This window comes from Ambystoma mexicanum, chromosome 10 (assembly GCF_040938575.1).
Source record: "Ambystoma mexicanum isolate Mex_15411 chromosome 10, UKY_AmexF1_1, whole genome shotgun sequence".
NCBI classification, from domain to species: Eukaryota; Metazoa; Chordata; class Amphibia; order Caudata; family Ambystomatidae; genus Ambystoma; species Ambystoma mexicanum.
In genome coordinates, this window is record NC_090932.1 from 1,559,868,884 (window position 1) to 1,559,890,872 (window position 21,989).

The 21,989-nt window shown below is 47.2% G+C and overlaps 1 protein-coding gene across 3 annotated transcripts in view; it reads left to right on the plus strand.

Annotated features, from left to right (window-relative positions):
- Window positions 1-21,989, plus strand: part of LOC138492580 (ras-related protein Rab-36-like) — a 176,853-nt gene that overhangs the window by 145,126 nt on the left and 9,738 nt on the right. For all 3 annotated transcript variants that reach the window (XM_069619851.1, XM_069619852.1, XM_069619853.1), the window contains 2 exons: window positions 7,982-8,069; window positions 10,357-10,447. In XM_069619851.1, the coding sequence (XP_069475952.1) occupies window positions 7,982-8,069; window positions 10,357-10,447 (179 nt within the window). The remainder of the gene's footprint in view (window positions 1-7,981; window positions 8,070-10,356; window positions 10,448-21,989) is intronic.

The window sequence follows — 21,989 nt, forward strand, 5'->3', positions numbered from 1 at the left end:
TTCCCCTTGTGAAAGAGGACCTCGTGTAGCTGCCCCGATCTGCATTGGTTCTGGTGCAACAGTAGACGGTACAGGGTTGATGTGGACGTCAGGAGCCACACCACGTTTCTCCCCTTTTCTAGCAGCTTTACGGGCGTCTATCTGAAGAACTAGCTCCAGTAATTCTGGAAAGGAGGCTGGAACTACTGGCACCATAGCGAGGGTATCTTTTAAGGCTTTGGATAGTCCTTTATAGAACAATGAGGCCTTCTTATCATCAGGCCAACCCGTCTCAGCAGCTAATTGATTGAACTTCGCTAAATAGGCCAAGAGTGTCATATCCCCTTGCTGCAAACTTAACAATTCCAATGCCATGACTTGGGCTTTGTATCGAGTGTCGAACACCTTGCCCATTGCTTCAATCAATGTGTCACAATCGAACAATAAAGGACTACCCTCTTCCAAAAGAGGGTTAGCCCAGGCAGCTGCAGTAGCCCCAAGATGGGACAACAAGAAGGCTGCCTTGGTTGCAGAATCAGGAAAAGAACCTGGGCGGCATAAAAAGTGCAAGCAACATTGATTTAGAAATGTCCTAAAATGTTTTAGGTCCCCATGGAACCTCTCCGGTGGAGCCAAAGGAAATTGTGACGTAATATACACTGGCCTGGCCTCCGCCTGTGCGGGTTCAATGACCGGAGCATTCGGTAATGCCGGTGCTGCTTGAGGCATTGGCTGTATGGCTGTTTGGAGTTCCAAAATCTATTGTTGAGTGGTGGCATGAGCATTAGCCATATCTGTTCTCAAATCTGCCACTAATTGGAGGAGGTTAGCTAGGGTCTCGTTGGGGTCCATGTTTAGAAGGCTTCTAATTATGTCAGAATTCCTCTTCACTGGTTGACCCCGTAGTGTAGAAGAAGAATTCTTCCGACCAATGTACCCCTCTGAATGGTAGAAACACACATACAGAGGGATCAATTAATTGAAAGATGTTAGGATTTCCCTTCGAGACCAACGTAGCTGTAGAAGGAAAGAAGCACAATTAGTATCCAAATATACCTTCTGGCTCCAAGCATTTACTAACACTCCTCCCACACTAACCTGATCAATGAAAGAACTGTTCCTAAGAAGATTTACCATGATCTGAGTACGGGCCGTATATAGTAGGAATATTCTGCAAAACAAACAACCCCTCTGGTTTTACAATCACTTATGTACAAGAAACAAGACTGCCAACAAATACGTAACTGCACAGAAATTCTTACCAGAGGGATTCCAAAATGGTGGAGCACGAAGTATAACTGGCAAATGTTTTTTTTGATGAAACGAGGAAACCAAACTTCCGTCTGATTTACAAGGAATACGTAAGCAAGAATATCCACGGTATAACAATGGTGGTTACAACTCCCGCGATGCAGCAGATGCTGTCCCACGGTGCAGTTGATGCTATCCCACGTTGCAGCAGACGCTGTCCCACGGTGCAGCGGAGGCTGTGTCGCTGGACGGCGGATACCTTCCCACGGTGCAGCTGAGGCTGTCCCGCGGCGCAGCGGAGGCTGTCCCACGGTGCAGCTGAGGCTGTTAACCAGTACAAGAATGTACGAACAGAAGAACAAGAGTTACGTGAAGTCAACGTTATCTAAAGAAATCCTTTAAGCAAAGCCGGTTCGGAAATCACATGGGCAAGACAAGACTAAGGAGTAGGCAAAACAGAATCCACGGACGGAAAGAGGAGGTCGGATACCAGAAAAGCACAGAGTTACCTAAACAGACTAGGAAGATCCAAAAATCAAGGTTGGGTCCAAAATCAGGGAGTCAAAGTTACCAGGTAGCCAAAGAACAAGGTCAAGAAAACGAGTAGCGCCACAAAATGCTTGATCAGAAGCACTGAGCAAGCAGGGAGGCGGGGTTAAATATCCAGGATCACATGATCACCGCCGTGACCCAGCACGAACGCTGCGTCTCCTTAGCAACGTATTGCCTAACCTCCATGGCAACCTCCAGCCGCCTCAGAAAACCGAGTTTTGAAGTAATCTCCCGCGCCATCCACTGCCTGACGTTTGGTTGTTTCTCCTGTGTCTTTTGGTTTCATGAAACGTACATAGACCGTTACGAAATCCTGTACGCATAACACTAAGATAGATTGATGTGGCAGTCTTCTTTTGGGCATCAACAAGACAGAGTTTGTAAGACTCCAGACATACAGAACAACGCAGTCAGAGCCATCACGAGGCTAAGGAGATCTGACCATGTAACCAAAGCAAGAAGAGACTTACAATTTCGGGTGCTTGTTACAACATACAAGTGCATCACACGCACACGACCTGTATATCCGTCAAGGGACCTGCATGTGAAGTCGAATACAAGAACGCTCAGATCAAATGGCACACTACAGCTCAAAGATCCGAGATGCACACTCTCACAGGTTAAACAGACCGTTTTTTACACAGCTGCCGCGCAAGCATGGAACTCTCTGCCAGAAGAAATTAGAAAGATCAACCTAGTTGAAAACTTTAAGAAAAAAATATAAACATATCTTTACTACTAACCTGCTAGCTGCCTCTATGATAACCATGCCCCCAAGTTTCCCATAAGCAGAGCTCCAGGTTTCTATGTTTGATGGTTACTCCTTGTCGCACCCATATGCCTCTGGGTTCTGAGGAGTGCGTTATAAACTGGCCCAAAGCCTGCAGTGGAGAACGGATGATGGAGAGAAGTGTTGCAAAGATTGTGACAGTGGTGTGAGAGAGTGCAGGTAGGGTATTGTGTGTGAGAGAGAATGGTACCAATTAGAGTAGTGTGGGGGAGAGAGAGAAGGAGGGAAAGATAGAGAAAATAATGTAGAGAAGCATTTGTATAGTGCCTTTCACCATTGGTATGGTCTCAACACGCTGTAAGAGTGAGGCGGGAGAGGGAGAGAGAGCGAGAGAGGAGTTGAGAAATCATTGTTTGGCATACCAGAAGCAATGAGACCACCCTACAGCAAGGATGCATTTAGAAAATCCCCAGAGGGAGAGAGATAGAGAAAGCCACAGCCTTTGGGCCCTCCATTAGAGCAGATTAAGCCTAGATAGCAGGGATGACAGTGCATTAGATTTCTGTCTTGGTAGTTGTTGTGAGGAGTGGGGACGCCTGGGCTAAGGTGTAGAGAGCCCAAGGGAAGGTTGAGAATAGACCAGGTGGCCCCATCCACCACAGCCTCACAAACAGTCTATTGTGGTCTGTAATAACCCTGGTGAAAACGCACCTTCCTTGTCTGCAGATTATTGAGGCCATCGGTGACATGGTCCACAAAAGTGGCTGAGAAGGAAACAGTGGCACAATACCATAATATTTCTCTCTGAAAATTAATTCCAGAGACATGGATGGTTTTCAAAACCCTATGCACACAATCTATCGACTTATGTAAAACTAGCCTTTTGGCCAATCGCAGATGCTTAGTGGGCCTGCTTCTGTGTCAAGTGCATTTGGTCATTACATATTTATTACCATAAAACAAAAGTAGTCACAAGAGCATCTATGCTCTAAATACTATAACACACAAGACATTACATGGGCCTATTTGTTTGATTGGCAACAATCCACTGTAATCCATTGTTTCTCCATGACCAATCATCAAGGACCACATTTTCTCCCAGACATTTTCCATGGTTTGCATGAGGGTAGTTAAGTGAATAATAACTGCAGTCTGCAATTTTTATTTGTTGTTCTCAAAGGTTAAAATCAGAGCTTGTAAATGTGCTCCTTTATTCAACAGCTGGTGATTGGATACCTGGGTTTGAGCTTGTTATTCTTTGATAGTCACAGACACTTCTCAACACATCTCTCCCTGGGTATGTATTATGACTGATAGCGGGCATCATCACGCTGAGCCACCACTGGTTACCTGGGTGCCCGTGGAACGCCATTTTCCAAAGGGGTATTCGAATCTGTGACTAAAGTCAAATGGAGCCCGCATGGTAAAGGGGCTCTGTGATGCATACACCAGAGGCGGTATATGGGGGGATAACTCAGAGCCTCTGCCCCAACCCGATCTGCTATCATGGTCCACATACACATACTCAGGGATGTTTAATGTAGATTATAAAACCCTGCCACTCATGCCGGACAGGAATAGTCTGCCATCCAAACTCACGGGGTTGGCGAGTATCTCGATAAAGGAACTGTTATACTTATCCAGCAACGTTATAAGAAAATCTACTCTCTTGGCAAAAGATTATTTGTCCGGTGCACTTTCATCAATTGGCAAGGACATACAGAATGAAATGTGTATGCTTCTCTTTAGGGTATGCACTAGTGCATTTGTATGCGACTTTTTTGTCCAAATACACACAGGCTGATAAACCTTGTGTACACTATATCTACATACAGATAATCCTTATGTACCGCAAAAAATACACTCCAGTCCCTTTTAATGCATTAGGAAAGGGGAAAACATGGGGTAAGCCCCTCCCCTGGAAATGATACCACATGAGAGTAAGCACTTATTTGTGCCACAGGAAAGTCCCCAAACACATTACAACTTGCATCATTGTTGAAGCAGGAATATTCTTCATTGCACTGATGTTATGTTATGTTATGTTATTACATGTATAAAGCTCATCCCACACCGACAAGGGCATCATTTATTTGTATTTATTTATTGAGTACATTTATAGCACAAAACCCAGAGGCATCTAGGCGCTGGTTACAGGGGAATTGGAGGGGTGGTCAGGGGGGGACTAAGGAAGGTACCAATAAAATGGGGGCAATCTGCATGAGAGTCATATATTAGTTGAATAGCAAAGTTTTGAGGTGTTTCCTGAAGACATGATAAAAGGGTTCATTTCATAAGTGAGGCGGTAGGTCATTTCAGAGTGTTGGGGCCCGGGCAAGGAAGCAGGGTCCTCCTGCTCTTTTCCTGTTGTAGCGATGAGTGAGGAGGCGGGGCTTGTAGGCGGACCTAGTCGGTCCAGAATACAAGTGTTTTTTAATGGTGTCTGTGAGGTATTGTGGAGCCTTGTTGGTAATGCATTTGAAGGTGATAAAGAGTGTCTTGAATTTGATTCTGTCCTTCACTGGGAGCTAATGGGCTGATTTTCTGGCTTCCTAGATGTAGGCATGCCTATTAATGTCTAGTGCTGCACGCAGGGTGTGGTTTTGGGTGGTTTGGAGTTTGTGGAGATTGGATTCTGAGGTTCCACATAGTAGGACATTGCAGTAGTCCAATTTGGACCCTATGAGGGCGTGTGCGATTTCTAGTCGGTTCTGTTTAGAGAGGAATGGATTGCTAGAGTTGATTAATTTGATTGTGTATCCTGAGGAGGCAGCCACATGGTGGGACTGCAGATATTCAGGTTCCTCATGGTGCCACATGTACATGTCACAGATTACTTCCAGGGCACCATCAGTCTGACCTGTGGCATCACAAGTGACTTTTAAAAAAAATCCTCATCAAGTTCTACAGGCAATGCTTGATAAACACGCGACTCAATGATGTTGAGGAACAGCTGCTAAACCCGTGTTACGGAGAGCCAATTGCCACCCCAGGCTAGCATCCTATATAAGTGAAGTGCAAGCTATCACCTTACACTCAAACAATGCATGCATGAAACGTATCACACAGCTGGCACCTACCATACCTGTGTGCACTTGACCCTGCACACACAAGAGGCATGGGCAAAACAGCAGCACCAGAGCACCAAACTGATACCTACCCTGCACAAGATCAGCTAACTAGTGGTGGGACGAGAATCAACCCCCAATGTTAGACATTGCTCATTGACATGCAGTGAGAATGTCAGACCAACCATGCACGGCAGTGGCATTGAACCCGACGAAGACAGGTTATCATGCAGCCCCTGCCCTGAAATACGCAAATGCATGCACACACGTCCATCTACTGACATTTTCCCCACCATTGCACAGGTGACCCTTGATACCTACAGAAGCCCTGGCACCTGACCCTGTGTTAACCTGTCAATACCCACAGCATTGCTACAACACAACCACAAAATCAATAGAATGTTGTGGTCCTCAAACTCATGTTTTGGAGTCTACATATCTTAGCATTTACTTAACAAGGTCTGCTGCACTTTGATCCTGTGCTGCATTCTACTCCTCATTGCATTACAGAGCAATGTGACCGTGCCCACACTCCCTCGCCCTTTGCTGGCGCCCTGCCCACTTCCTAACCCAACAAACCTCAGTGTCTGCCTCATATCCCTACCGCATCACCAACCCAGCAAATGTCAGTGTCACAATGTCAGTGGCTTGTTGGGTCATAGAGTGGGAGTAGTGCGCACTGCACAGGTAGGGGTGGAACGCCACCTAGGCCCATCTGAAGACAACTGTAATGAGGACTGGGAGGACGGGACAGCTGGAGTGATGGAGCTGTCCCTGGTACAATAGCTTGTAAAGAGGGAGAGATACTGCTCCTGGCACTTACGTAGCCCAGTCAAGGGGACATGAGAGTGGGCTTGTGACCCATTGGCAGTTACCATCTGCAGCCTGTGATGATGTTCCTTAATTGGCCCTCAAGGTGTACGTGGGAAAACTTGAAGCTGGGCCCCATCTCCTACTACATGATGTGTGGCCCTGGAGGAGTACGAGAAGGATCCCCTGCTCTCCCCGACAGCACTGGGTCCTGGGGGCAGAGGACCAACAAATGGTTTATGCCACTGCTACTGCCCCTTTAAAGAATCACTGTAAAACATGACCTGCAGTATTTGGTGCTTGATGATGCTTGATGATGCTAGCACTTACCAAGGTTTACGGGACATTAAAAGTTTGCCACTCTGAACCCTGGCTGAACTGCGGACTGCAGAGCATAAACGGGTCCTACCACCTCAGCTGACCTTATGCAGTAGAAGAGAAGCAGAGAAACAGCATAGATATTCCTGAGCACGGGAAATCTGGCAAACCAACAAATCCCTAAGCAAGAAACATTACTAAACTCAACTGCAAGTCCTTACTTCAAGCTTAACCAGGGGCATGGAAGGAACTGTAACAAAAGCCCACACAGGGAACAGGGTGGTGTGGGTCTTTGGAGAAGGGGCGCTGTGTGAGGAGTTGCAGGAGGCATTGGAGGTACAGGAGGTGTAGGAGGTACGCAAGTAGATGAGGTACAGGAGGAGATGAAGGTGCAGGGGGAGTTGGAGGTGCAGGGGGAGTTTGTGGTGCAGGGTGAGTTGGTGTTGAACGAAGATATGGCGGTTCAGGAATTGTTGGTAGTGCAATAGGAGTTAGTAATGCAGTAGGAGGTAGCGGTGCAGGGGAGGTTGGTGCTGCAGGAAGAGAGGAGGCAACCAGATAGGCTGAAGGAGCTAAAGGCCCATAAGCATAGAAGAAAGGAGAGGAGGTCCGAGGAGACAATGAATGTGGAAGGAAGATGATGACCTAAGGAGAGGAAGGAGAAGTTAGATTGGGGAAGGAGAGGCAATTGGAGGAGGAGGAGAAGAAAGCAAAAGTGAGACTGAGAAACTGTGACAAGTCCCATGGAGATGCAGTGAGAGTGCCAGGCAGTGAGAGAGACAACACCAGCCTATTTGTTTTCAGGGAGACGTGGGAGGAGGAATGAGCACATGGTGAGAAGTCGAGGAGGTTACAAAGCAGTCAGATCGAAGCCTAGGTCCAGTACCAGGCCCACAGAAATGAGTGAGCATCGGCTTGAGGATGGGAGAAAAACAGGGCTTGGAGTTTATATGTTCAGGACCCTAAGGCAGGCATTTTACATATTAATGGTTCTACACAGTGAATCTGCATGTGTGCGGGGTGACAGCTGATTTCATCTGGATCTGGCGTAATTTCATCTTTATGTCCCTGTACAATCCTAATATATCGGAGGTGGTATCGGACAGACTATTTCACACATCCATTCAGCTCTCATTGTAACGAGGACCATAGTCCCCAATGCTGTCTTTGCTCTTACATTTGTTATGCTTGGTCATTGTAAAATGTTTGTTTAACATGAATATTATTGTTGTTTGAAAATAATGACTTTACAAGGTCATAATCTTACTTACAGGCAGTGGCTGGACAATGCACTGAAGAGCAAGGGGCTGTACCCAGGCACTCCATTGGTATTCTTGGTTGGGATAAAGGACAAGATCGGCGTGAGTAGAAGAAACCATCCCCTAACACTGATCCCTGTTGACTGTTACCTTCATTTATTGCCTCAATATCCGATGTCGATTTCCAGGGCATTGAGGCTCATTACGAGTTTTCCGGTATTCCAGCGGGAAATCTGCCAGTAATACCGATACTGCCACTTGGTCAGGTGGTATTACCACCGGAGGCATTACCTCCGGTGGTAATACCACCTGATTATAAGTGGCAGTTTGCTGGTGTGAATCCCCATTTAATGAAGCCCGTAGGACTCCAGTGGGGATTTTTGCTGATATTGATATGATATGGCATGTATAACGCTCCTATACACAAGTGTTTCAAGGCGCAAGATTTTATATATTACGTCCTGCGGTATTACCAGATGGTAATGATGATTTTTGGGGGTAAAGTGGAGGACTTACCTGCAGCTTGAAGCTGGAGTGAACTCCTCAACTTTAGATAAAAAAATGGGCATAGGTAATACTGGCAAACTTGTAGTTTGGCGTTGCGGTAAAAATTGAGATAAACGGGATTAGCACCACTTTTTCCGGCACCACCAAACTCGTAATGAGCCTCAGTGACATTAGTGCTCCCCATGTCAGGTGTGAAGAGGAATGCAAAGGCCCTACACCCATGTACATGGTACAGTGGTAAGACTGGAGGGCTATGGGCCTCATTAGGACCCTGGCAGAATGGGTTTAACGGCGCTGGTAAAGGTTCCCGGAGCTGTTAAACCCATTCCGCCCTATTACGAGGCCCCCTTTGCGGGACCCGCTCTGGACGTTTGGTCAGACCAGACGTCTTTTGCGGGTCCCACGAGGGGACCAGAGAGCTAACAACGGGCCTGTTATTAACGGGCCCGTTGTTAGCTCCCTCCCCATTCCCATTGAGCCCTATAGGGGCTCAAATGGGAATGGGGATGGGTACATTGAATGAGGAATTACCGGGTCCTCCAAGGTTGGAATGGCACGGTAATTCCTTATTCAAGGAACCCGGACCCGAGTTTGGAGGCAGCCTCGAGTAGGGCATGGCTGCCTCCAAACTCGCAATGAGCTTCAGTGACTTTAATGCTCCCCATGTCAGGGGTGCAGAGGAATGCAAAGTCCCTACACCCATGTACATGGGAGAGTGGTAAGACTGGAGGGCTATGTCTCAGTATTGCTCTAGTAGCAAGGGGCTAATTTTGATCCTCACGGTCTTGCCATGTGCAATTTCCAGAACTTCCATGCTTTTCCTGGCTGTTCCTGTCCGCTTCCCTATTTGGTAGGGATGGATAAGAATTCACCGCATGCCTTCTCAGGCTAGCAAGCCTTCAAGCATGCATGCTGAACATCTCACAGGATCCCCAACATGTGCATTTGTGGACTGCAGAGATCATCAGTGGCAGCAACCCTTGAAGGTAATGGTAGTTGCTTTTGCAACCAACGTGGCAATGCATTTTCCTGGAGTGTGCCTGGATGTTGTAGGTGCAATAAGACTGGGCACAAACTGAGAAAATGAGCCCAGGGTTTGAGAGCCTGAATAATCGTACCTTGCCTCATCGAGTGTTACATCAGGGGTGAGGCGTAACCCCACCGGTAGTGCTCCATGCCAAAAGGCATTATATATAGTATTGCAGACATTTTACGGACACAGGCATTTTGCCTGTAACATTCCTGGAAAAGCCAGGCCTCTAGACAGAAAGGGAAGCAGTGGTGTGTGGTTTCTAATGAGGCTTATGGTGCCAAGAAAAGAGAAAAGTAGGGGTGAAAGGCTTTGCCTATGCTCTAACCTAGAACACGTTAGAAGGGTGTGTGGGATGTACCAAAGGAGTTTCAGTGTTGTTGGGTGGTCGGTATTATTCAGGGGTGTTTGACTAGTCTACCAGCACTAGGCAAAGTGTAGAATATGGGTTATGGTGTGCATGCGGGATATCCCTCCACTAAGGAGAGTGTGATGTACATGGAATGTAGTGCATGGGAAGCCTTATAAAACTAGGGAGAGTTTAGCACAAATTGACAGTTAGTCCAAAGTCCCCCAGTACTATGTAGATTGGCAGAAGTGAGTGGCTGGAGAGTGCAAAGCTCTACATATGGTGTGGTTAAAGTGGACAGCAATGCTTCTGAGGTTTTTTAGGGCTGTAAAGAGTGTGGTCAAAGGGATATGGTGTTTAGCATCTCAAAGCATTTGTATATTGGCCATGGAACTGCACCGCAGGACAGGCATAGCTCTGCGCTGTGGGCTGGGCCATCATTCTTGATGCAGTTCCTAATTTCAAGGCTTCTCTCATGTTGTGTTTACCATTGCCTCTTGCAGTCAGAGGATGAAGGCAGGCAAGCTGAGCTTGACGCCATCCGGATGGCCAAGGAAATGCAGGCTGAATACTGGTCTGTTTCAACCAAGACAGGTGGGTCTGACATGTATTGAAGTTGACTGATGCAATGACCCTTTAGTTGCTGAAGGCTTGGGCAGGTGGTAGGGGCCCAAAGTAGACTATGGTAGGACCAGATCCTGAACCAACCATGGCCAGTGATGAATAAACAACAAAAAAGCATGGCTTTTCAACGATCATAAAAGACTGGTACCGGTGCCTTGAACCATTGCACATGCCCTAAACACAATCCATCCTTATTTGGCTGTCTTTCCAGCTCAAACCTATGCCATGTTGCCTCTTTGCTTACCTCCAATAAGAAGGCTCCTGCTCATGACGACTGGCCTGGCAGCTGTTACTGTACGTTCAACTGAAGTACTCAACATCTGTCCTGAACTCACCCCATTATACATTCCTCACAGGTGAAAAGGGTGATGATCTGCAAAACAATGTGCAACCAATGCATGTGAAAGTTTGAGATCGAGGCCTGTCGGATTGTCTGGATAGATTGCATGCATGCATATATCCATCTATGCATGTAAGTATGGCATTTATGAAGTGCAAGCCTAGCTAGTAAGCAATGGAGCAAGGTATATAGGGGATGCACCTAGGTGTTAAAGATAGGGTGCCAGGGTAGAAGAAGCACCGGGATCAGTAGAGGGAGCAGGGAAAGGGGGATCTGCATGGGGGGGGAAGTAGTGTTGAGTGGAGAGATCAGAGATTGGTGAGAAGTTCCTTGAAGAGCAGGGTCTTCAGGTCCCTCCTGTAGAGCACCAAGTGTTGAATCTGCCCCTGGTCTTGAGTCTGCCAACGCTTCTTGTGAGCCACTGAGAGCTACCAGACATGTGTGTACCCCCTCTCTCTTCATGCCCACAGGCAATTCTCTCAGGCCTTTCCCGCACCCATTCAAGGTGGCATATGTGATCCGAGCATGACCATCTGCAAGACATAAAGCAGCAGAAGATTGTTGTACTGCTGATCTGAGGAATTTAGGGAAGGTTTCAGCACATATGTGAGTGCCTGACGCAGTTTCTCAGGCCATCATGCTTGAGAAATGTGAATGCATTGTCAAATGTGAATTTCCCGGCCCAATTCTCAAACCCAATAATAGCCCCAATTGTAAGTGTTTGAAGTCTCTTCCTTGCACAGTTTTGTAAACATAAAAAAGTGCAACCTGCATTAGCTGTGTGGCATACTTTTGCCCCTTCCTATTGAGGTCCCCCTTTCATCACAAATGTTGTATGTTATTTGGTGGTTTATCCACTTCAAAGCGCAGGGTAGAAAAGTGGAGGGTTGAGGAACACGAGGCTGCATCAGATCACAACTAAGTAAATGATATAAGAGATGGGTGGAGAAGAGAGGCTACAAGAGGGAGGAATACCAGTTAGAAGGAGCAGGGGCGGAGTGTTAAGTCAGAAGACAGACCAGGAGCAAGCAAAGACACAGGTACGTGCATGAAAACACACGTTCAATAAGAAGAGCAAACAAAATGGTGTCAGTCGAGGCAATGTAAGTCCAGGACAAGGATGAAAAGCTCTTGAAGCCCTCAGGAGACAACCGATTTTGATTGCAATGACCCACAAAATTCACAGAGGGGAGCATCAGACTCTAGGAACATAGTGCAAGTACTCATGGGCAGTGCCAGCCCTTGGGTTTTCAGGGCCCAGGTAGTCAAAACATATGTTGGGGCCCTCAGTTTTGCAAATGTGATAACATCATAGGAAATTACGTCCCAAAATGAGTCTTTAATACCCTAGTTCAACTCTTGGTATGACACTGACTTGGCCGCTTTGAAACACAAGTGCAAAGCTGCAGAGCGTATTTGGCAGGCATCTAGCTCATCCTCTGACAAACTGGCCTGCCGCCTATTTCAAAGGCAATACCGTCTCTCCATCTGCTCCAAGAAGAGGACTCATGTCCATGCCTGCATCTCTGGAGCCACCGATAACACGGCTGAACTCTTTAAAATCTGCAAGGAACTTGCCAATCCTACCGCAGTCTCCTCCTCTCCTCCTCCCTCTCAGGCCCTCTGCTCTGCATTGGCCGTGCACTTTTCCTCCAAAACTCTGGACATCCTGTCCTCTCTGTCATTTTCTGACACCCCCCAGCCCCGATTCTCTCACCACGCTTGTACCCTCTCACCCCCATACTTTCCTCATTCTCTCCCATTGCACCAGATGAGATCTCTGGAGCTGTCTGCTCCATGAAAGTCTCCTCCAAACAGGTGCTCCCTTGCTCCTCCAGAACCTCCAAGGACAACATTACCTCTCTCGCTCCAGCCTTGGCTGACCTCTCCAACCATTCATTTACCACTGGCTCCTTCCCTCAACCCCTTAAGCACTGTCTTGTGCACCCTCTGCTAAAAATGCTGTTTGCTGACCCTTCTTGCTCAGCTAACTATCGCCCTATCTGTGATACCCTAGGCATCAAGGACAGGGCACTGGCGCGGCTGACCACCTTGCTATCAAACAGACCCTCCCAAGTGCAAATGGGTCCTCTTCTCTCCTCCACCTCACACTCTCCTGCGGCGTCCCTCAGTGCTCTATCCTATCGCCATGGCTCTTGAACATCTACCCGGCCCCTCTGGCACACCTGATCTCCACTTTCTCCTCTTGCTTCCAGTGTTACACAGATGACACACAGCTCCCTTTCAAACTGCCTTCCCCTATCCCCTCCTACCTCATACCTGACTGCCTGACTGCTATTCAGGCATGGTGCTCTGCCAATTATCTCTGCCTTAATGCCAATAAGACAGAGATCCTTCTCATTGGGATGCCTTCCTCCACTTTCTGGCCAGACTCCCTGTGTCCTCTCTGTTCGCCCACTTGTGAGGCAAAAAACCTTGAATTCCATCTTTGACTCCTCTCTCTCCTTCTCTCCTCACATCACGGACCTTGCCAAGAAGGCCTACTTCCAGCTTCACCTCCTCAGAAGCATTCTCCCTTTCCTCACCTTCCCCCAGAAGCTCAGCGTCTCCAGAGCCCTGGTGCTCTCCAGACTTGACTACTGCAATAGCCTCTTCCTCAACCTTCCTCTTTCCTCCCTTCATGCCCTTCAACTAATCCAGAATAGGACTGTGAGACTTATTCTTGGCCTCAAGCCCAGGGACTGCATCTCTCCAGCCCTAGAATCTCTCTACTGGCTCATAGTGACCACAAGGATCAAGTTCAAGACCCTTTGCATCATCCACAAGATTGTCTGTGGCCTGGGACCTTACATCCAGCTTTCCCTCCCTAAATACCTCCAGGCCAGAGTCCTTCAGTCTTTGGACAGGGAATGGGGGGTAGATCCTTCTCCTTGGCTAACTCCTCTCTCTGGAATGGCCTCCCTCCCCCTCAGACGTGATCCGGATCTTCTTAAATTCCAGAAACTTCTCAATACTTTCCTCTTCTCCTCTTCCTTCCCTCTCCCCCTCCCATGCTAATTCTACAGCTGCTGCTGCGACTGGGGCCTGGTCCCTTCAGAGTCTTACAGGGGCCCAGACCACACCCTAACAGCCCCCCAGGTCCTTTCTACTTGCCCTCGGGCTCCCTTTCCCGGACCAGTCCAACTTGGTCCTCCCTGCCCATCGAACTCAACACCCCTTACCCCCTCTTCCCCTGGCACTTGCTGCCTTGGTCCACCCTGCACTTGCCCGCCCCCACCCTTCGGGTTACCCCACTCCTGCACTTTTCCCTCTTCCCCTTGCTCTTACCACCTTGTCATGCACTTGCACAGTAAGGTTGTCACAAGTCCAATATAACTGCTTATGTGTTTCTACTTTTTGATTTCCCCCTCCCCCATGTTGTCTTGTGGCGCCTGGAAACACATGTGTATAGGCGCCATACAAATGTCCAATAAATAAATAAATAGTGGATCCTTCGAAGTTTCGCTAAAATAAGTTGCCAGGAGTAAGCCAAGAGACAAATACACTTTGCGCTATTATTACATATGTGTCAGCATCACGAGTGAGGCGTTTTTGGACTAGTGGACGTCCGATTTTGGCACAGAAGGCACAGTGAGATAAACATGCTTTGCCTGGTACCCGAGCCCGGAAGCGCACACTTTGGTTAAGTGCCGAAGACGTGATTTCAAGCGCCCTTGAACGCATCTTCCTAGCTGTAATTGGTAGAAATATTGTTTGCGATAGGTCTTTTTTCCAACTTTGTTTTGAGAACACCATCTGACTGTCCAATGCGTGCACACATGGTGCTTTGATAACTGAAGTAAAGTGCTGTATTTGCATCAGTTTCAGGAGTGCTTTTATTTAATGGTGCATATATTTGGCCAGAAATATGCTTTTAATTCAGAAGCCAGAGATGAGCATTTTATTTTTACTCTCGTAAGAAATGAATCTCGAAGCAATGTTTTTATTATTTTTAAAATATAAAGTGAGCTAGATATATACAGAATGTCTCCTGCTGTTTCCCTAAATTCCAAGAAAGCCTCATAGTGCGAACACATTAGTAAAGGGCCATGAGAAGGGCAAATAACCTCTCCAGTCTCCAAGACAGCACCCTCCCTTCCCACATCGCTGGCAAATCATCACAACTCACCCTGTCCTCCTGCACCCCCATATTTGGCTTTGAACAATACTCTGCTCTACAAAGATGACTTGAAAAGTCCGCAAACCCTAAAAAAGTACTCAGACAGATATATAAATCCTTTTAGAAATGTTAAGTACATAGAGTTCAATTGTTTAGGTATTTACCCCCACCTTGAATTGAAGACTGCAAATACCAGAATGCAGTTCAGCAGAAGGCTAAAATATGGCCTGGGAGTTTAGTAAATGTACTTTCAAGACTTAAAGAGTCACGACAAAACATAACGTGAGAAAAGATAATCTGGATGTGTTTCATTGTTTGAAAAGGCATGCATCATGTATGATGTGAGGGCAATGTGACATTCTACAAACAATCAAAGCTTTTGGTGTGTCAAACAAGAACACGTGAAAATAAGGGAGATACTTTAAAAAAGGTATAGATTTGGGTAGCAAACTGTTGCTTTGTGTCTGCTTTCAAAATAAAAATGCCTCTTTTGCAGTTCTAATCACAGAAACCTTAAGCATAAGGAACATCTTGTTCAAAACAATGCTTAGTTAAATGACAGATCACACAACACTCTCATAGGCCCGCAGGGCCACCGGAAAGGTGGAAGCCGGCCCCCACACCTAAGGCCCCTCAGCACAAGGCCCCCCTGTCTGTGCCCTCAATCGTGCCTCTCCTCTGCAAGGGCTGGTGCCCCATCTACGCCGTAACTGCAGGAGCCCCCACACATAAGGCCCATCAGCACAAGGCCCCTCTGTCTGTGCCTGTCGGTGTCGGGCGGGCAATAGGGCGCCACTCCCTGCCCTACGCGCTACACATGCACATTACCTTTGTTCGTCCACCAGCCACCTCGACCGGCCAATATGCCCATTCTTCTTCTGGACTAGAGACATTGGGCCTCATTACGGGTTTGGCGGTAGCCGTGCCCTTATTAAGGGCACGGCTGCCACCGGTAATTAATTTTTACCGGGTCCATGGAATGGGCAATTACCGGGTCATGCCGACCTGGGCGGACCCGGTAATTGCCTATTCCATGGACCCGGTAAAAATGAATCCCCATTCCCATTTGAGCCCTGTAGGGCTCAAATGGGAATGGGGATGATGCTAACAACGGGCCCGTTAATAACAGGCCCGTTGTTAGCATGCTTGTCCCCTCGCGGGACCCACAAAGGACGTCTGGTAAAACCAGACGTCCCGAGCGGGTCCCTCTAGGGGACCTCGTAATAGGGCGGTACGGGGTTAACGTAATGAGGCCCATTGACTCCCGCCTACTAGGTACGCCAGCCTGTCCCGTGTCTAGCACAGGTGCTGTACCCCATGGGCATTCACTATGCACAGTAAGAAGTCTGATTCCCGTTATATAGACTTATGCTAGCTATGCATTACACTGTGTATTATACATGTCTGCCAAACATTGCTTAGTTTACGGCTCTGCTGGCATCGGCTGCTAACCGTACTTATTACAGCCACGAAGTCCCGGCACCTAGCGAGGAGCATGCACATACCCTTAGCCTTTTACATAGCTACTTATTGCATGTGCCTAGGCTCATAGATATCATCCTGTTCCCATCTATTGTCCTAATGATCTAATGTATTGTTTTTGCTCTGCTTGACATACCCTACGCTTAGAAGTGGGTATCCACACCCGTCTATTTGTGGCTTCAGCACATGACTTACTTGTATTTTTATTTATCTATGTTGCACCGCATGCCCTATTACTCTAGCTGTACAGCATACCCCCTTGTCCCTAGCGCCCACTACTCACCTGTACACTGACCAACTCAGTTGCCTCAGTCCCACGCGCCTCTATCGTACTAACCACCATGAGACGCTTGCCTCCTTCAGCACAGCTTCCAGGGAACGGGACCCTCATTCCATGCAAATCGCCTAGCTAACTAGTTTAATCCTCCCTCGACTTGCCCTAGCCTCATCATGTATATCCCTGCCCTGGATAAGCATGGACATACCGCACCCACCTCATGTATAACCACATAGCTCCCACCCACCAAGTCAGCACCATCCACTGCCGCCTCACCTCTAAACCTGCAGCCCAAAAACTCCTGCTACACTATAGAAACTAACCCAACTACCAGCGATACCCTCACCCCCATCGAATGGATAGGAGAATGTGCATCTAGGCCTACCTCAAATATCCCTTGCCCTCTCGTCATAAGGAACCTCAGACTCAGATCCAGAGGAACTATGTCACCGGTTCCCCACTTGAACAATCACCCACACAACAACAAACCCCATGGTTTGCACAAAAAGCCCCCCACACATAAAGCGTCCAAAATAAATACCACAGAGGCATGCCCCCTCACAAACAGCCTTCCCCTACTCCCAATACTCCTCACAAACCAGAAGTGGCTTATACCAAATTGTAAACACTTCCACCCAAGCACCAGCCCCTCAAGTGTGCACTCATCAATGCAAGATCTCTCAATTCCCATGCTATGGACATTGTAGACCTCATCCTGACCAACAATTTAGATCTCCTAGCAGTTTCTGAAACATGGTTGCATGCTGTAGCAGGGACCTCTCTCTCACTAGCCATTCCCGACAAGTACATGGTCCTAAGGACAGACAGGGAAACTACCAGAGGAGCGGGAGTAGAACTCATCGCCAAGAAACCACTGGGCGTTAGAGATACACCCAGTGATCCTTCTCCTCCGGAGAGCTCCTCTCAGTAAAAATACCCCTCTCTGCCAAAACCACATTGACCGTACATATTCTGTACCATCCACCTCGCCCAGTATCCACTCTAGAAGAAGAGATCACACTACTTCTTACCAACAGTGTCAAACCAGGGTCTAAAATCATCCTTCTAGGTGATTTCAACCTACGCCTGAATGACCAGCATGACATCAATGCCTTGGTGCTTGCCAATACCATCAAAGAACTTGGCTTTCTGAACCGCATCACTAGCCCCACGCACAATAAAGGCAGAATTCTCGATTGGATTGTGGACCTTAACTGTGACATTAAGGTCCTCTCCAACACACCATGTGCCTGGTCAGACCACCATGTGATTACCTTCACCATTCATGACCTACCCACGTCAACTTCCAGCCACAGCATGGCCCCACCTGCACTAACCAGAAAAAAAAGAATATTACAGTGGATAAGATGCTTTCACTACTCAGCCCCATTATTAGCCTGCAGAACTACAACAACCTTAGCCCGGAAAAGCTGGTAGAGTTGTACAACCAAACCCTCTCACTGGCCATAGATAAAGTAGCCCCACTAAAAATGCGGAAAGCCAAACAATTGGCCCACCTCAACGTAGGTCTAAAAAGGCTGCAGAGTACCAAGAGAGCAGCTGAAGGGGCCTGGAATAAAAAACCCTCGGCTCTCAACAAAGAGAAATTCACACAGCGTCAACCAACTTCAAAAATGCTACCCACCAAACGAAAGGTGACACAATCAGAGAATCAGCAATACAAAGTCCGGAACTAAATAACTTTTTTCTATCCTCCAAGAATGAGAAACAACGGTGACACCCGATGAACAATGCATCAGAGACACAAAGTGGTGCTCTAACATCCAAAAAGCACTGCGAGACAAAATTACGCTCCTCCAAACTAAAATTGACTTTAAAAAGCAGAGCCTCCTCACTGACGCCCAACACTTCAACCATACTAAAGTCACTACGAACCTGTCCACTCCTTTTCAGTTCTCTCCTGTCTCAGTGCCGGAAGTTATTAACATTATTGAAAGCCTCAAACCTCCAAATGTCAGGGAGATACTTGCCCACCCACCCCCATCAAAGAGGTAGTAGCTGATATCGTACCTTTCATCCCGACCCTCATAAACTCTTCATTTGAAACCTGTTCAGTCCCTACAAATCTCAAATATGCATGGGTCCGCCCACTTTTAAAGAAACCTTGTCTAGACCCTAACACACCTTCAAATTACCGACCCATAACCACGGTACCGTTCCTACTTAAAATCTTGGACAGGGCGGTGTACCTCCAAATTCAAAAACACCTCAAAAGTAACAACCTCCTCGGCCTTCGCCAATCTGGCTTCAGACCAGGTCACGGCACAGAAACGGCTCTCATAGACCTCAAAACTCAAATGAGTGAGATAAGGGACAAAGGGAACATAGCCCTACTCCTCCTGTTAGACCTTTCTGCGGCCTTCGACCTGGTCAACCATAAAGTCTTATGCAAGCACCTTACATCAGCTGCTCACGTCTCGGTCCAATCCATCGCCTGGATTCAATCCTTTCTCTCAAACAGGATCATGAGAGTATTCTCAGCCACAGCAACTGTAGACCCAGCCCCAGTCCTATGTGTGGTGCCCCAAGGCTCGTGCGTATCACCCACTTTGTATGATATCTTTACTATTTGACCACTTTGACAGCTTGGGTATCACCTACACTAACTATGCAGATGACACACAAATAGGCATCCCCCTGTCAGGCTCCTACACCAATGACTCTAATCTCCTGAACAAAATGTACCTAATCATTCAGGCATGGATGGCCACACACAGCCTCTTTCTGAATGATGACAAAACTGAGCTATTATTGATTGGCTCTCAAAACCGCCTTAACAAACTGCCCAGCCTATTCCAATCATTCATTATTGACACCAATACCACCAAGTTGCTAAAGTAGTCAAAACACTTGGGATTTACCTGGACTCTAACCTTAGCCTCACTAAACAAGTCAATGCCACAGCCTCCTCAACAGCTTATACAGCTGAACTTATAACCGCCTGCTGACCATTCGTGTCACCCGACAGTTGTATCATCCTAGCCAGAGCACTTATCTTATCTAAACTGAACTATTGCAACACATTATACAACGGAATCAGTCTTCGCAACCTTAACAAATACCAGTACTCCAACATAATGCTCCTAGAGCTGCCCTTAACATACATAGAGCCTACCACATCACGGTCTCCAGACAAAAAGTAAAGCGGCTTCCAGTGAAAAACAGAATCATATACAAAACGTTATCCCTTACCCATAAGTATCTAGCAAACTCAGCCCCTACATACCTTGATTGCAAGTTTCAAAAAAACCTGACAGACCAACTAGATCCGCCCAAATGAACCAACTCATCATACCAAGATATAAACTTGAAAAATCTGGGGGCAAGGGCTTCCCTGTCCTAGCCGCAAAGCAATCGAATGCTCTGCCTTCGGAACTCAGAACAGACACAGTATACGGTACCTTTAGAAAAAAACTAAAAACGTGGCTAATCTCTCAAGAAATCTAGTCCCATAGAGTCAGATCCTAGTCCTTATCCTTCTGAGTATCGCCCTATGTTATATCTTGTTATTTACTTATTAAGTTATCCTGATGACTGCCAAACCTGTATTGACAAATAAGTATTTTTGCCACTTTCTTTGCCTGCGCACTACAACTGGAACATGACATGATTAACCTACAAATTGTAATGTAACTTACCTGCCTCTATATCTGCAGCCTACTAACCGTGTGTTTTATCAAAATGTAACATGTAAACTTGCGCCCAGATACATTTGGGTGGGGAGCGCTATATAAATAAAATAAACAAACAAACAAACAATCAAACAAACACATAAACAGCTTCCACATTCAGCGATCTGCCAAAACAGAGTGATGTGTAGTGAAGTATTTGTGAAGGCCTAATGGCAGTACTGTGTATGTTCTTATGCACTGCTGAGGGGAGGAATGCAGTGCTGGAAATTGACAAACTTCACTGTTGCTGATCTCCTCAAGGAACGAACGAAGTGCAGCTGGGGGCACCTGCACAAGGGTCGTAGTAAGTAATGCACACCTGAGTTTTGCCATTGACATTTGTTAAAATCTCACCCTAATCAGAGAAAGGACTGTGAACTTTGAGACTGCTTCGACGGCGTATGGCAGTGAGAATGGGTTTTGGGTTGTTTGGTATAGCACTTATGCACAACTTCTCTGTAACAAATCTCACAAGATCAGCTTGGGAGCAAATCTTGGAGTCTGGTAGACAGGCTGGTGGGGTTGGGCCTTGAGCCTCTATGGAACGGTTCTCTCGCAAGACAAGCTTTGCTGGGGTGTAGCTCTGTCCTGTTCCTCCCCAATTCCTCCCCTCTATCAATTTGATGCCAGTGTCAACGGGGAATAAGAGGTGGAAGCCCTGACTCACTGGGACAGGCAGGAAAAAAGCTTTGATCCTGAAAGCAGCTACGCCCCTCTAAAATAAATGTTGTATTACTTGGTATGCACGCAGCAGCTGTGCTTTCAGGGCCCTGGGCAATGGCACAGGCTGCCCATGCCTAGGGCCGGCCGACCCTTCTCATGGGTGATGAGGCGCTTCAGGGAGTTCTCTGCCGTTTTGGAAATCACCTTTGGGATGTGGCTGCGTGGAAGGGAGGGCAAGCAGATGGACATGCAAACAGGAGGAACCATTTTCCAGCAGGCCGCCGGATGTGGTGGACGCCCTCCCCTAGTGGTGAAAATAAGGCCCAATCACACGGTCCTCTCTCAGGCAGTCGCACAAGCCACTCCAAGCAGTGCAGGGGTTGCTGGGCTTCTTGCTTATACCTTGTTGTTCTTGAATGCCTTTGAGGTGCTGGGCCCAGCGCTCTTGCTGGTCCACACAGATAATCATAATATAATTTATATATATTTATAACAAGATATTAACCAACGTCTCAAAGAAATGTGTGATTCAGCGCTCATGCATTTATTACCATTCCTGATCATGCCCAGCATTCCCTTTTTCACTCAGTTGGTGGCCCATTCTAACGACTATCGCCTTGTATCCATGTTGTTTGTCCATTGTCCTCTTTTGCTATTTACCCTGTTCAAACTTGTGGACTCTAACGCAGTTGTGAGCGGAATATTGTTCCTGTCCGCACCTGCACTTTGAACCCCAATATTTACATTCCCAGAAATGGGATAGCATCTCTCTCTTACCTCACATCTGGGCCTAGTGAGATCGTTGTTTTGTTCTCCCATGTTCCCCTCCCTTGCATTGTCACACTCTGAAACACTTGTGTACGAGGGCGATAGAAATAAAATATCAATATATCAATAGCACTGTTAGGGTTTAAAGTGCGATGGGCAGCACTGGCACA